This window comes from Notamacropus eugenii, chromosome 2 (genome assembly GCF_028372415.1).
Source record: "Notamacropus eugenii isolate mMacEug1 chromosome 2, mMacEug1.pri_v2, whole genome shotgun sequence".
Classification (NCBI taxonomy): Eukaryota; Metazoa; Chordata; class Mammalia; order Diprotodontia; family Macropodidae; genus Notamacropus; species Notamacropus eugenii.
The window spans coordinates 377,541,881-377,556,776 of NC_092873.1; the positions used below are offsets into that span (position 1 = coordinate 377,541,881).

Genomic DNA, 14,896 nt, shown 5'->3' on the forward strand with positions numbered 1-14,896 from the left:
GCATGTGAAGGCAGCCTCTCCACTGTGTGGGAACAGCCTCTGGATTTGACCTTAGCAAAAATCAAAAAGGATTCGGAGTCCCCAGATACCATCCTATATACCTAAGGTTTAAAAGAAATCAGGGGGAAGAATAGTCTAAGGCTTTTCTGAACTTTGTGATTTAGTTTGGGCAAAAAAAGACAAATTAAGAACTCCAGAAAAGACACGTGATGTAACCAGATGACAGACCCAGTTCTCTGCCAGATTTTACCAACAGAAACCTGAAACTTCCCCCAAGAAGCATGACTTCTCTTCACCATGAGGGCCAATGATTAAGAAAAGGGAACCAGGTAAAGGGCAGGGCATGACAATTAGATGGAAACTACTGCTACACTCTTCCTCTGTCCCCGGTCTTCCCTTTCTCCTACATCATTTTTCAGGCTTCTTACACATACACACTCCCCTCAAACTGAAATGGGGTGGAGGGCAAAGGCAAAGTCATTGTGAGGAGTGCCTAAGCAGTAATATAGGAAAGTGGATTCCACTCCAAAGGATGATCGGCTTGGAACAGGAAGTTGAGACTGTGAAATCTATCCAAGGGACCTTGGATGAGTCAAAGGGAACTGAGTCAACCCTGGGGCCATCTGGGTTCAAAGACTAAGTATGGAAGAGCTCAATCAACATCCTTCTAGACCAGAGGATGTCACTTTGCAACCATAACTCTGTCTTCAAAGTAGTCTTTATTGAATATAAAACAAACAATGAACTAAGCCCAGGGCTAGATAGATGTCATGGAAAGTTGAGTAGCGTAGGGGAATGGGAAAAGGGATGTTATTTCAGGGACGATCAGGACAATCCTTGAAAAAGTCATTGCACATCATGGAGATAAGGGCCAAAAAGACAGTATACTCCTGGAAGTCCACCTCCTGGTCACTGTTCTCATCCAAGTTCCCCATCAGTTTCTTCAGTCGCTCTTCATCCACCTCTCTCTGAAATGTAGAGGAGATTTGGTCATGCCTGGGAGAACAAAGTCTAATATCATGGTGCAATATTAAAAAAAAAAAATTAGATTGAGAGTCAGAAGCCTTGGGTTCACATCTGTTACTTTCTACCTCTCTGTCCTTGGTCAAGAGAGTCACCTCACGGGGCCTGTTTTCTCCTCTATAAAATGAAAGTTGGATTAGGTGGCCTTTCCAATCCCTTCCAGTTCTAAATTACCTGATCCTATGACTTTCCCTGGGCTCCACTTCTCAGCTTGGCATCTACCTATACTCACCTCACAACCCTATCCATCCAGACAAATGAGAAAGGATGGATATTTCATTGATTTCATTTAAAGCCCTGCACCATCTGGCTCCAACCTATTCTCCAGCCTCATTATACATTACTCTTCTTCCCAAAATCTATAGTTCAGCCATACTAATCTCTATCTCTGTCTCCCTCTCTCTCCCTCCCTCCCTTCCTTCCTCCCTCCCTCCCTCTCTCTCTCTCTCTCTCTCTCTCTCTCTCTCTCTCTCTCTCTCTCTCTCTTTCTCTCTCTCTCTCTCTCTCTCAGGCAATTGGGGTTAAGTGCCTTGCCCAGGGTCACACACCTAGTGTCTGAGGCCAGATTTAGGCTTCCTCCTGATTCTAGAGCCTATCCACTGTGATACCTGGCTGCCCTCTACTAGCTTTCTTCCCACTTCTGTCTTACCCACAACATTCCATCAATTCCAACGCCTTTAGTCTAGCTGTCTCTCCCCACCTTCACCAAGTCTAGAATAAGTACCTTTCTCACTTCTAGGCCTCTTAGTATGTCATTTCTTATTCTTATTTCAAGACTTAGCCCAGGACCACTGTATAAAAAAAAAACCTTTCTTGATCCCATGAGCTGCCAGTAACCTCTCTCCTAAAACTATCTTGTATTAATTTTGCATATACCTGGTCACAGGAAAAATAGGTGAAGAGTTAGAATGGACCATAGAGATCATCTAGTCATTTTACAGATGAGGAAGTTGAGCCTCTGAAAGAGCTTGCCTAAGGTCACACTAATACAAAATGGCAAAGCTAGGATAGGAATTCAGGTACCTGAGACTTCAAGTCCAACACCTTTCCCTCTGTTCCACCCTGCTTATATTTGTACATGTTGTCTCCTCCAGCAGAATCTAAGTTCCTTGAGGGCAAGGGACTGTTTCATTGGTTTTTTTTCTTTGTATCCTCAATATCTAGCATAGCACCCAGAAGAAAGTACTTGATTATTAAATGTTTTTTCATTGATTTGCTGACTAATTGAGTAACCTCGTTAGAATCTACCTGCTCTGGTCAGGAAATAACCAAGGTCAGGAGAAAAAAAATGTAGTCATTTTTCAGTCATATCCAACTCTCCATGACCCCTTTTGGGGTTTTCTTCACAAAGATACTAGAGTGATCACCATTTCCTTCTCTGACTCATTTTATAGTTGAAGAAACTGAGGCAAACAGAATGAAGTGACTTGTTCAAGATCACATAACTCATAAGTATCTGAAGCCATATTTGAACTTAGGTCTTCCTGACTCCAGGCCCAGAGATTCACCTAGCTACCCATATATGAAAAGATGCCCATGCAGTAAATCTTCTATTCCTCAAAGTAGATTCTTAATCTCAGACTGACCAGGGACCCCCCCTACTCATCTTTGGTAGGTCTCCTGAGCTATCTCCTCCCACTATCAGAGTCATTGTGAGTTCAGGAAATGACTAAGAACCAAGCAGAACTAAGCAGATAAACCTGCTGCATGAAGGGTGATCAGAAAACAATCTCATCATACGTTTCAAGACCAAAAATGATTTGGGACTTTTCTGTCATTTGGGATCATTTGTGCCACCAGCAGGAAGAACAGGGTTATTCTATTTGTTGGCTCTCTCTAAATTCCTAGAATTTCTTCCTTTTACATTTCTAGGGTGTACATCCTTCTCTTCCTTCTTACCTAGCGCAGGTACCACCTCTTCTGTAAAGCTTTGCCTGATTCCCCATCCCCCAGCTGAAAGCAATGGTGTTTCCCAACCTTCTGAAAGAACTTCCAACTTTCCCTAGATTCATACTTATTTGGGCACACATCGCATTTCCCTTTTTATTGTAAACTTGAGAGCAGGATTTTTGTGGGGTTACCATCCCATCAATTAGCACAGTATTCTCTCTGCAATTATGAACTTAAATGAGTAAAGGGTATTATAAATAAATTGGGTAGAATTAGTTTGGGCCCTTTCTGCACCTCCCACCCCACCACAACCATCACCACTCCATTCCCCATAGACATAGCCCAAGGGGAGGGCGCTATCTCCAGTTGTTCCTGATTGATATCTGGCCACTGGACCCAGATGGCTACTGAGGAGACAATGAGGCTGGTTCAGACTTTGCACAGCCCTTCCTCACTTAAATCCAATTCACTGGAAAGCCATGATACCACCTTCCTAGTGGCACCACCCCCATGTTGGAAAACAAAGGGCGGACCACAAGACTAGGGGAAGGGAGGGAGCGGGGAAGCCTGCCAGAGCTCCAGACCTAAAGGCAACCTACTCACTCCGACAAAGCTGGGGAGCTCATTCTTTAACAATTGCTTCATCTCCTCCTTATTCAGCTTGTATTTGTCACCCTCTTTGCCCGAGTATTTGTGGAAGGTAAAGACGATCACAGCCAGGGCTTGCTCCAGGGGACTGCTCATCTTGGCACCTGGAGAGGTGGAGATAACAGATCAGGAGGTGCCCAGGGCAAATAAGGTACCTTCCAGGCCTCCCTAGGGACCTTTTTACACCACCCAATATGCAGGCAATCTTATCAGCCTTCTTTCATGAGCGTAGAGTTGTCTTTCTCTTCCCTCAGATGGAGGGCTCCCTGAGGCCAGGGTTCACATCTCTCCCATCAGACTGTGAGCTCCCTCAGTGACATTTTCTTCTCTTGAATTCTTTCCCATACAATATATACTAAGTGAATTTGAGGTGGGAAAGGGATAGTCTGATAAACAAAGTTTCTGCTTTATAAGGAAGCTTCCCTGTCAACAGAATTAGAATTGGGTCAGATGCCTTGGGACAGAAAAAGTCCTTAGGAGGTCATCTCATCCAAGTCCTGGGCCTCTGAACGGGCCCAAACCAATGCAGGCAGGTTAGATCCTAGGGTGTAGGCAAAAGAATCTGGTGTTAGGGTCAGAGAGACTCTAGTCCAGTCAGTTCTATTTGTAATGAGTGGGAGGGATTAGTAGGGAAGAGGAAATGAGGCTCTGCTCTCTCTATCCTGTTACTTGCCAGGGCCCAGCTTCACCCTAACACATACCCAATACTTAGCCCCTCCACCACCACCATCCTTGCCTAAAACTTAAGGTTATTCCAATAGCTTTCTTCCATGAGAATTCAGGATTCTTTTTAAGCCTCCTCCTGACACTTTTAGGCTCTGAACTCAAGGGTCACAGCTACAGTAGCAACACCCTCATTCCAGCTGAGACCACCCTTATTCCCTTCTAGTCCACCAGCATTTGCACCTTTCCTCAAACTGAGATCTTAGAGAGAGAGCTTGAAGCCACCCCAGGTTGGAGAGCCTTTCCTTCCATGATGGAGAGCTGATACTCCTTGGCTCCTGGTTCCATATTTCAGAGCCTTTGCTATCCCAGACCAAGATTTCTTGTTCTTCAAAAGAAACTGGGTAGGGAAGACCCTTCCTGGACTCCTCAATGAATCACTATCTCCTTCTAGTGGAGACCTGGGTGAAAGACTTCCTAGAAGGCCCCAGACTGAGAGACCCCACAAAAAGGATCCAAGGAAAAGAGACAGAAAAAAAGAGACAAAATGATTTTTTTTTAATGCTAAATGGAAAAGAAGACAGAGACAAGGACCCAGCCCTCCTTCTTTTTTCATTCAGTCCCCTTCCTTCTCAAACTCCCAGCAGCAAAGGACTTACCAAATCAGGCAGCAAGGATTACAGGCAGGAGTAAGAAGAAAAACAGGGTTGAAGTGTTGAGAATTTATACAGCAGCCCTGCTGGTCCTCACTTGGCATTTCAGGAGAAACCAACCTGTCCTAACCTGATCCCTCCAGCAGCCTGGCTCCTGGCCACCACCACCCCCCATCACCCCACCCCAGTTCTCTCTTCTCCTCCCTATTCAGAGTCAACCAGTCTGCCTCTCTTGGAGAAGCTTCCAGGAAAGCTGGAGATGAAGACTGGCAGGGGCAAGGAGACCCCTGAGAACTAGTTATATACTTCCAGAGGCCTGAAAGGGACCCTGTCCTGCCCCATCTAAATTTTTTTTTTCCAGAAAGCAAGCATTCAGGTATTCTGGCTACCCACCTAGGAATGAGCCCAGTCAGCTGGGAGAAGGTAGAGAGTCATTAGCATTTATTAAATGATTTCAGGAACTGTAAAGTATGGTTGACTCCTCAATGGGACCTAAAAGTTTATTTCACGTATGATTTACATGAGATACATATATCTCAAATCAGGACTTTTCGGATGTGTGGCATCTTCACAACAGTTTTCACACCTTTCCCCCTAGTGGCCAGTAGTGTTGGAGGGTTTCCTTTGTCCTAACCTTCTAATAGGCAGATCCAGTAAAAAGTCAAATTGAGATCAACATTCTTATGAGATACTCTACTCTCTCCGATCCCTCAACTGGAAATGGGCAAGAGAAGGCTAAAAGGAGGCAGGAGTGCGCCACTTACACAGTCCAACTTTGAGATTACTGAATGGGACCCAGAGTGCCCAGGGCTCCCTGCTTCTTGGGGAGATCAGAAGATGTAGCTAATGGAGATACTAGGTTTACAGTGTCTTGAGTTAGATATCAGGAAAAGGTGTTAGAAAATAACTAAACCAATTCGGTTTTCATAAGAAAACTTTGGCCCAGAGAGAATAAAAAGCTTGGCTAAGTAGATGCCCATCAGTTGGGGAATGGCTAGACAAATTATGAATGCAATAGAATACTATTGTACTGTATGAAACAGTGGAACATGATAAATGCAAAGAAGCATGAGAAGATTAGCATGAACATGAGACAAAATGAAATAAGCAGAACTAGGAAAATGATGAAAACAGAAGGTTGGCCCCAAAGAAGACATGTCACCATGTCATCCACTCTTTTTCTGGGAGGAAAGGGAGTCAGTTTCCCATAGGTGTGGAACATTACGTATAATGTCAGGTTTTTTTTAATGTAATGACTGATTTGCTGATTTTTTTTTTCTTCCTTTCTTTTTCTTTTTTAAAAAGAATTCTTTATTGCAGGGGATATTATAGGAGGAAAGAAGAGGGAAACAGGGAGAAACCTTGACAATATAAAAACAAAAGATATCAAAAAACTCTTGGCTAAGGTTACATAGGTAGCAGATTTCACTGTCAAGATTTGAGCTAAGGTGTTCTAACTCCAACTTGAAATAGTCTTTCCTTTATCCTGAGTCTTCTCTCTAGAATACCTAGTTCACTGCCAGCCCACCCCACAACTACATGTTAAACTAATTCCCAAGAGGTTGACTCCCTACTATCAAGAAAAGTTAAAAGTCCCTAGTTTGGCATTCAAAGCCCTTTTTACACTTTATTTTTTTTCTTTTTTGGGGGCTATCACCCTTTTTTTTTCAGTTTTACCTCATACTACTCCCTTCTATGTCCTCCAACCAAACTGTATCCCAGTCAAATTGGGCTTATGTCTTCCTCCCCCGTATGACTGCTCTTTCCCTCTTCTATGCCTTTGCTCATGCTGTTCTCTAGGCCTGGAATGTCCTCCCCATACATGTTCTCACACTTCAATTCTTAGGCTTCCTGTAAAGTCCAATATAAATGTCACTTCCTCTATGACATAGAAACACACACACACATACACACACATATTCCCTCTATCTCGTCTTAAGGTTCATTCCAAATTGGGAAACAGAGTCAGTCTAAAACTGGATGCTCCAAGTTGTATCCTTCCACCCCCGCCCTTGACCATCTCCTCAGAGGGTGAGAATGGGCAAAGAATATAGTTATATTGAATTTTCCTTAGGACCAGCCTACTCACCCCTTTTTCTCCCCATCCCAAGTCTCCAATTCCTGACACCCATCACTGAGATTGGGGCTAAGAAAGGATTAGCCTAACCAGCCTTCCTAAGGCTGAGCCCATCCATGTCAAGGCCAGGCCAGTGGGCAAAGGGTCTGAGGGCTCAGGCCTCAGGTTTTCATGCTTTTTATTCCAAGCGCCTTATCTCACATATTCTGCTGTCTCTACTTAAAAGTATAGCAGAATCCAACCTCAGAGTTAGGGTTGGGTTAATGGGGGGAGAGGGTGAACTTTCTTCCTTCCTATCTCTCTTTTCAGAAATTCTCTAGGCTTGGTGCCTTCTTTATGCCTACTATCCATCCCCCACCTCAGGTTGGGCCCCACCCTTCCTGCCTCTCACCCAACTCTCCTCCCCCTGCTTCCCTGGCCCTTCTTTCTTTCCAGAAGTTAAATTACTCCCTCCCCCTTCCTCCCCACTAGCCCCCCTTTCCATCCTGGGTGACTCACCCAGTGGTTTCCAGAACCAAATGCCCCAGTTATGACTCAGTGGGCACCGCCCTCCACCCCCAGGCCAGGAGCAACAGCATAGTTACCAGATCAGCAAGCAGGCACTAAGGGAGAAAGCAGTGATGATGAGAATCCCCCAGCTAAGGCACCCCTCAGAGAAACCCACGGAGAGACCTGTACCAAGAAGAGAGACTCTAGGATCTAGAGGATCTAGGCTGAGAGACTTCTCAGAGGGGGCTCCAAACTGAAAGACCTAACTAATAATGTTCCCCCCTTACCCAGACTGAGATCCCACCATAGCTTAAAGTCAGGTTATATCTAGAGCAAAATGTGCGTCCAAGTCTGGTTGGTGTGGAAACCCAAATGTCAGCAGTGCCTCAGGTATGGACAGGGATGGCCCTACTTCATATCTGTGGTACTCCCCAAATCTTCTCTCTTCACCCTTTTTCCTGCTTCTTTGATGACCCTTACTCCTGTGGTCTTAAGAATTTAAGAGCAGAAGTTTAAATACTCATCTTGTCAAACAAATGAGAAGGCTGAGGAGGCCTGGTAAAGGTGAAACTACTTGCTCACGATCATGCTAATTGTAAATAGTGTAAATAACCAAGAATCAAAACTCTGGTCATCTGTTTCCAAACCCATCCAGGTTATCTCTCCTCCTGGATATTGACATCTCCAACTCAAAATTTCTGACCGATTTTCTTCTGAACTACATCTGCTGCTCCTATGAACTACCCTTTTCTTTGTTGTTGTTAAAGGGACTGGTCGCCCAGTTTCAGATCCCTGGAGTCATCCTTATGGATGATTCCTACAAGTGAATAGATGACTCAGTGGATAGAACAATAGACCTGGAGTCAGGAAGACTTCAGCTCAAATGCAGCCTCAGACACTTACTAGTTGTACAACAGCTAGGCAAGTCATGTAACTGCTCTCAGTCTGTTTCCCAATCTGTAAAATGGAGATAATATGAGCACCTTCCTCCCAGAGCTGATGTGAGAATAAAGTGAGATAATGTTTGTAAAGTGCTTTGCAAACCTTAAAGTAGTCTAGAAAAACTCATTATTATTAGTACTCCCTCACTCCTATGTCCAGTCACTTGCTAAGCTTTGTCAATTTTGGTTGCATAACATCTTTCCCCCATCCTCTTCTCTCCATTCATAACTGCCACTTTAGTTTAGATCCTCCATCACTTGTCTCCTAAACTATTGCAATAACCTTTCACTTTTGGAGGCAATCAGGGTTAAGTGACTTCCTCAGGGACATACAGCTAGTAAGTATCTGAGGCTACATTTGAACTCAGGTCCTCCTGACTCCAGGACCAGGGCTCTATCCATTGTGCTACTTATTTGCCCCACGATAGCCAGGTAATGATATTTCCTTCATCCATTCTCTTCCTTATCCTATCCGTCCTCCATATGATGACCAACATGTTCTTCCTAAGGTAGAATTCAGGTTATAGGCCACTCCCCTGCCCAGAAGCATTCAGGGGCTCCCTCTACCTATAGGACAAAGCACAAACTCCTCAGCTTGACATCTGACTCCCCTCAGTTGGGTTCTCCCTACGTTTCCAGACTTTCTTTATACCACTTCACTATGTAAACTCCATTTTCTGGCCAAACCAGACTAATCACTTCTTTCTCTTTACATTTGTATGAGCCATTATCCATGTCTATAATGTACATTGTTTTTGCTCAGGCATGTCTGACTCTTTGTGACGCCATTTGGGGTTCTCTTGGCAGAGATACTGGAATGTTTTGCCATTGCCTTCTCCAGCTCATTTTACAGATGAGGAAACTGAGGCCAGCAGGATTAAGTGACTTGCTCAGGGTCACATAGCTAACAAATGTCTGAGGTCAGATTTGTGCTCAGAAAGATGAGTCTTCCTGACTTCAGGCCCAACACTTGCTGCTCCACAGTACAGTATGTACAGTGCTCCATACACACCTCTGCCCCACAGAACCCTGACCTTGCTTCTAGGCTTAGCTCAGGCGCTATCCTCCTCCTTATAACCTTTCCTGATCCCCCAGTTGTAGTACTCTTCCTCCTCAGTTTTCCTGGCTGTAAGAGAAACAAGCTTAAAATTTCACTAAGACTTTTGGGATATACTATATTTATTTGTACACATGTTGTACAATACTATTTCCCACCTCCACCCTTAAGCTTCTCAACCATTTATTTTTGTCTCTGTATTCCCAAAACCTAGCACATTTAGGAATGGCATTTTAAGTCTGGCATTTAGGAAATGTTTGATTTTAATTTCTACTATTTGTGCTATTTTCAGGCTCTCTCTCTCTCTCTCTCTCTCTCTCTCTCTCTCTCTCTCTCTCTCTCTCACACACACACACACACACACACACACACACACACACACACAGACACAAGCTCTAATATACTCATTCACACTTAGGTATGACTAAGACGGCTCAAGGTGTTGTTTCTCTAAATAATGCTTTTACTAGGAAGAAATTCCTAAGACAAAGGAAAGACTCTCTAAGGATGGATTTTTAGGTATTAGCCAGAGGGTTGGGCAGCATTTTGGGTGGAGATGGGGCAAGAAGATCTTCTCACAGGGCCTGGAATACTACATAGCTGTTGGAGAGAAACTGACATTTGTAAAGACGGATAACAGGGAACAGGCCTAGCCAACAAGGGAGTAACCACAGGAAACAGCAAGTACCCTCTGGGAATTGGGCAAATAATGCAAACCCTAGTCGCCAGGGATGGAGATGGAACAAAGGGCTGGGACAGAGAAATGGAGACTGAAGCAGAACTCATGAAAAAGACTTGGAGGTTTTAAAGGAATTAAAGTTATAGTATGAGTCAAGAGTACAACTCAACAATCAAAAAGGAAAAAGGAATCTTAGACAGCCCTGACAAAAGCAGAAGTCCATGGAGAGGGAAGTGACAATCCCACTATTCCCTGACCTGGTCGGATCATTTCCAGAATGGGTTTCAATTCTGAGCACCACACTGAAAAATGGACATTGGCTGACAAGCTCCTAAGCATCCCAAGAAAGGTATCCATGGTGATGACAGACCAAGACACCATGAAGGACCTGGGGGTGATTAACTTGTAGAAGAGAAGAGTTGGGGGGACATTAGAGCTACCTTCCAGAATATGAAGAACTGTGGGAGAAGTATTAGACTTATTTTGGGGAAGCACAGCTATGAGAGATTTAGAGAAATGGTAGAGATGTAGATTTCATGTCCTGGTAAAGAAAAGCTTTCTAACAATCTGAAATCAGGAAAAGTGGGCTGGGGTCCTCCAGGGAGTGGTAGGTGACCCCATCACTGGATGCCCTCAAAGAGAGGCTGTACAAGCACTTAGTATGGAGGTTTCTGCTCCAATACAGACTGAGAAAGAGGACCTCAAAGCTCTATTCCTATGAGGGAGATTCTACTAGACAGAAAGAGAGAGGTGGAGACAAACAGAGGGACAGAGATGATGGCACAATAGAGACAAAGACAGAGAAAAAGGGACAGGTAATGGTACAAAAGACAAAGAGACAGAGATGGTATCATAGAGACAGAGACAGAAAGAGAGACAGGATAGCACCATATAGAGAAAAAGAAAGAGATAGAGATGATTGTACCACAGAAACAGACAGAAAAAGGGATAGAGGATAGCACAGTACAGAGAAAAAGGCTGAGATGGTTTTACCATAGAAACCAAGACAGAAAAAGAGATAGGTGATGTCACAGTAGACAGACAGGAGACAGAGATGATGACACCATAGAGACAGAGACAAACAAAACAAACAAACCAGAGATGATGGCACAATAGAGACAAAGACAGATGAAGAGACAGACAATGATGGCCTAAGAGACAAAGCTAGAGAAGAAGAAACAAGTGATGGTCCAGTAGAAAGAAAAAGGCAGAGATGATGGCACGGTAGAGACAGAAACAGAGTTGGTGGCAGAATGTGGGTATCTTCGTAACTAAGGAATCTCCATTTCTGCACCAAATGCAGAGAAATCCAATGCACCTATAGTATTATCTGGCAGCCTGTGGTTCTGTGAGACATGGTAAGAGAAACCAGAAGATGGAAAGACCCTCCCCGCCCATCCACCCAGGGCTATGAACAAGGAGCCTTTTTACAAGATCTCTAAAACTAGTCTTGGGTCTTAACACTGAAACACAACCCTACCCTGTTCCCAGTCCCTGCCAAAGAATCTCAAACTTAAGTAAGGTTTTTGTCCAGCCATGGCCTGCCCCCTCGTGGTAGGAAGGACCCAAATAAGCTTTCTGGGAAAAAATGAGGTATCTCTTTGCCCTGCTTTTCCCACCTTTCTCCTCCCCCATCCATTCTTCCCCTATCTACCCTGCCCCTGCAGCCTCAATGATTCACTGAAGAGCCTAATAAGCTGATTCATCTCTAATTAGGGGCTACCTCTTCACTAATTAGGGGTAGTTAGGTGGCTCAGTAGATAGAGTGCCAGGCCTGGAGTCAGAAAGACTCATCTTCCTGAATTTAAATCTGACCTCAGATATTTACTGGCTCTGTGACCCTGGGTAATTAAAAAAAAAAAAAAACCAACCACAACTCCCTGGTGCACCCTCTAGTGACTGTCCCCTTTTTCTTTTGAGTGGAAGCCTCTTTTTTATGTAAGTCACAGTCAATAAACATTTTTTTCAAGCATTTGCTATGTGCCAAACCCTGAACTAAGTGCTGGGAATAGATAGAAAGGCACAAAATAGTCCCAGCTCTTGAGTTCATTCTAATGAGAGATACAAGGTGAGAACAACTACACACAAACAAGCTAATTAACAGAGGGAAGATATCAGAAGAAAGAGGGATAGGGAAAGGCTTCTCATAGAAGATGGGATATTAGCTGGGTGAAGGAAGCCAGGAGGTGGAAATGAAGAGGGAGAGAATTCTGGATGGGACTCAGGAGGTGGAGCATCTTGTTCTAGAAACAGGAGAGAAGTCAGTGTTATTGGATCTGGGGGTGGAGGTAGGAGTGAGAAGGGCAGTGAGGGTTAAGTCTAAGAAAACTGGAAAGGAGGGCGGGGGAAGCAGATACCAAATGGGGTTTTATATTTTATTCTAGAGGTGATCAGGAGCCACCGGAATTTATTGAGGTGGAGTAGGGGATGTGGGGTGATATACGGTCAGATCTGAGCTTTAGGACTATCATTTTGACATTAGAGTGGCAGATAGATGGGAGCATAGAGAGACTTGAGGCAGGCTACCACAATGGTCCCGTTGTGAGGTGATGAGGGCCTGCACCAGAGTAGTGGCAGTGTGAGAGGAGAGAAGGAATTGTATAGCAGAGATGTGATAAAGGTAAAATTGACAGTTCTTGGCACTGTCATTCACCCTTTTCTCACCTCCCTGCTTTTGGCTCCTGCTGTGGTACCTGAAAGAGCAATGATCCTTGGCAGATTCTTTTTTACTTGCAATTCAAACGACATGCATAGATAGAGATATATCTAAGTACAATCTCAATTAGATTTTACTATAGGGCTTCTTTTATACAGAAAAGCAACAGTATTGAAGGAAATGCTTACTCTCTTCTGACTGGCTACACTAATAAGGTACAGAAATGCATGGTAGTAAAGAAAAACAAACTCAGTTAAGAAACATCTGTAATAAAAAGGAAGATAAAAGTGATATGCGGTAGGGAAAGTTAACTGTAGCTAACAAGATGTCTACACTTTTGAAAAATTATGAAGAGTACAGAATATTTGTTCAGCTATACATTACCATCTACTGCGCTTCCTCAGCGAGTGACCACAGGCCGGCAATCATTTATATGTTACTTGGATGAAGTTACTTAAATTCATAATGAAGCTCGGCATCTCTTCTCTCCCCTCTGACGTCACCATTCACCTTCCCATCGTTTCTTTTTTCCTTCCCCAGACTTGGTCTCCCTCTCTCACCTAGGTTGGAAGTGCAGCAGCCACTCCATGTGATAGGGACCTGAGCCTATCACTGATTAGCTGGGAGCTCTGAACCTGCCGTTTGTCCCTCATTAGGGAGCTAGTGGACACTCTATCTCAGGGGTGGGGAACCTGCACCTTGAGGCCACACATGTGGCCCTCTAGGGCCTAAGAGCCACACTTGAGGACCTAAAGGGCCACATGTGGCCTGGTAACCAAAGGTTCCCCACCCCTGCTCTACCTCCTCCCTCTTCGGCTTGAGTCCAATGCATCTCAGCATTTCGACACTCAATCAATCCACCAGCCTCAATTTTCCCAGGAGCAGGGTCTACAGTAAAGACCCAGTCTTGTCATTCATTTGTTTGTTCATTCATCTGACAATCAACAAATATTTCTTGAACACCTACTGAGTGCAGAACATTGTTCAAGGCACTGGGATAAATACAAAGTTCAGACGAGAGTCAGTGCTTACTCTCAGGGAATTTATAGTCTTTTAAGGAGATGAGGCAAAAACAAAAAATAATGATTGATTGATAATGAACAATATTACATGTTAGATATATTAGAAGAATTATACAATAAAATGATTGTTGAGGTCCAAGGGCAAGTATTGTTATTCATCTGGAATATCAGGAAAGGCTTTATAGATCTATCAACCTTCTCACTCTGACTCACCCTGAGGTACTAAAGGGTAGCGATTTTGTTAGGGGTGGGGACAGGAAATGGGGAGAGATATAATTGTGGCAGGAGAGTGCTGCATTCAAGGCTGGAGAGAAAAGTAGGGTTCTCTTTACCACCGAGTCTACTCACCTTGCTCTGTGATGGACCAAATGTGATAAGAAGAAACTGGAAATCCCTGCCAACTAGTGACAAGAGAGCCATAACCTAGTACCATGCATGCCCTAGGCTGAACTAAGAACCTGAATCCAACCATAGGTTCCCAAAATGGGTGATACCACCCCCTAGAGGGCACTGGAACAATCCAGGGAGGGGCAATATTTTTTTTAAAAAATCAAACCATAAAGGGTTAAAGAAAATATATTTCCATAGGCACGTTGAGTAATTTTTTTAAAAGGGGTGGTAGGCCAAATGAGTTTGGGAACCTCTGAACCAGATCCTAAGTAACTCACTCAGACAGTGAGTTCCAGATCCAAACTTCTTCAGAGTTTTTGCTTCTGCTTTAGATTGCCCATCAATCAGTCAGTCAACAGGCATTTATTAAGCTCTTACTATCCATCACTCAGAGTGCTAAGCACTGGGGATACAAAGAAAGCAAAAAACCCTGTCCCTGCCCTCAAGGACCTTTCTAATGGGGAATTCAACATTCAAACAATTAGGTACATGCAAGATATATAGTACAAACAGAAAGCAATCACAGACAGAAGACTCTCAAAAGGAGGTAAGGAAAGCAACACCAGGAAAGGCCTTTTGCAAAAAGCAGAATTTGAACTGTCTGGAAGAAGGACAGATATTCCTACAAAAAGTGTAATTCAAACATCCCGGAGAAATTGTGTTGGTGAGATTCCTTTATTGTGTCACAGGTGATGTAATTGTGGAGAA

The 14,896-nt window shown here is 43.8% G+C and overlaps 1 protein-coding gene across 2 annotated transcripts in view; it reads right to left on the reverse strand.

Annotated features, from left to right (window-relative positions):
* Positions 1-700: 700 nt before the first annotated feature.
* Positions 701-14,896, reverse strand: part of S100A2 (S100 calcium binding protein A2) — a 37,240-nt gene continuing 23,044 nt past the window's right edge. The window contains exons 1-3 of one of the 2 annotated variants that reach the window (XM_072647022.1): positions 4,884-4,995; positions 3,517-3,665; positions 701-968 (exon numbers count right to left, since the gene is read on the reverse strand). In XM_072647022.1, the coding sequence (XP_072503123.1) occupies positions 816-968; positions 3,517-3,657 (294 nt within the window). In that variant the 5' untranslated portion in view covers positions 3,658-3,665; positions 4,884-4,995 and the 3' untranslated portion in view covers positions 701-815. Of the gene's footprint in view, positions 969-3,516; positions 3,666-4,883; positions 4,996-14,896 lie in introns of those variants that run through there. The other variant, XM_072647023.1, reaches the window with a different exon arrangement.